This window comes from Guyanagaster necrorhizus, assembly GCF_019112545.1.
Source record: "Guyanagaster necrorhizus MCA 3950 unplaced genomic scaffold BT62scaffold_9, whole genome shotgun sequence".
In the NCBI taxonomy this organism is placed as follows: Eukaryota; Fungi; Basidiomycota; class Agaricomycetes; order Agaricales; family Physalacriaceae; genus Guyanagaster; species Guyanagaster necrorhizus.
The window spans coordinates 1,055,292-1,056,279 of record NW_025064888.1 but is presented as its reverse complement, the minus strand read 5'-3'; the positions used below and the strand labels follow the sequence as shown (position 1 = coordinate 1,056,279).

The window sequence follows — 988 nt, the reverse complement described above, 5'->3', positions numbered from 1 at the left end:
CCGACAGATTTGCCCAGATTCCTCCGAAGACGGCGGGCTTGGAGGAGACATGGGCATTCCTCAAGCCAGGCGTCGACCATATGATGTCCAATCTCAAGGCTGGCCTTACTTTTGCCAACTACATCAACCTGTACACAGTGATATACAATTGCTGCTCGACGAAGGTGCAGGTAGACATTGGTGACAGCAAAAGCGATGGCAGCTCAAATCAAAGTAAGTTCGAACTTGTAGTAGTGCCACACACATGCTAACAACTATGCAGTGGGCGCCAATCTCGGATCCGAGTTGTACCACAAGATGACCGAATACTTCACGATACATTTCGCCTCTATGAAGCAGGTTTGTCCAACATGTCACGCCGCGGTGATCGCCCTAATAACCGTATACAGACAGCTATTTTGCTGCAAGACGAGGAGCTCCTACAATACTACGCGTCGGAATGGCATCATTACACCACTGGGGCTAACTATCTCAACCGTCTCTTCAGCTCTCTCAATCGACATTGGATCCAACCACAGCGCGAAAAACGGAAGAAAGAGATATATCCTGTGTTTTTGGTAAGTGGTGGTGGCCAGCAATCTTGCCATTACCATTGACATCATCTCTATCAGCTTTCTCTCGTTCAATGGAAATCACAATTCTTCCATTTTATACAAACGGATAATCAGAAGCTGGCCAATGCTGTCCTCCGCCTTATCGAACGTCAAAGGAACGGCGATATGATTGACCAAGGACTTGTGAAGAAGGTGGTGCAATCTTTCGTAACCTTAGGCCTCGACAACACCGATCTCAACAAAGAGTGTCTGGAAGTGTACGAGGAGCACTTTGAAGCGCCGTTCATCCTAGCCACCGAACAGTACTACAAGAAGGAGTCAGAAGCTTTTCTTGCCGACAATACAGTTTCCGATTATCTGAAAAAGGCGGAAGAGCGTCTACGGGAGGAGGAGGACAGAGTAGAAAGATATCTGCACACCAAGACGCGCAAAAA

The 988-nt window shown here is 47.7% G+C and overlaps 1 protein-coding gene across 1 annotated transcript in view; it reads left to right on the top strand.

Annotated features, from left to right (window-relative positions):
• The window catches only part of BT62DRAFT_791163 (Cullin repeat-containing protein), a gene marked incomplete at its 3' end in the record, with an annotated part of 1,794 nt that extends 806 nt beyond the window's left edge, over positions 1 to 988 (top strand). The window contains exons 2-5 of the mRNA XM_043182300.1: positions 1 to 213; positions 263 to 339; positions 390 to 557; positions 612 to 988. The exon at positions 1 to 213 is cut by the window's left edge and continues 5 nt beyond it. Coding sequence (XP_043041249.1) covers positions 1 to 213; positions 263 to 339; positions 390 to 557; positions 612 to 988 — 835 coding nt within the window. The remainder of the gene's footprint in view (positions 214 to 262; positions 340 to 389; positions 558 to 611) is intronic.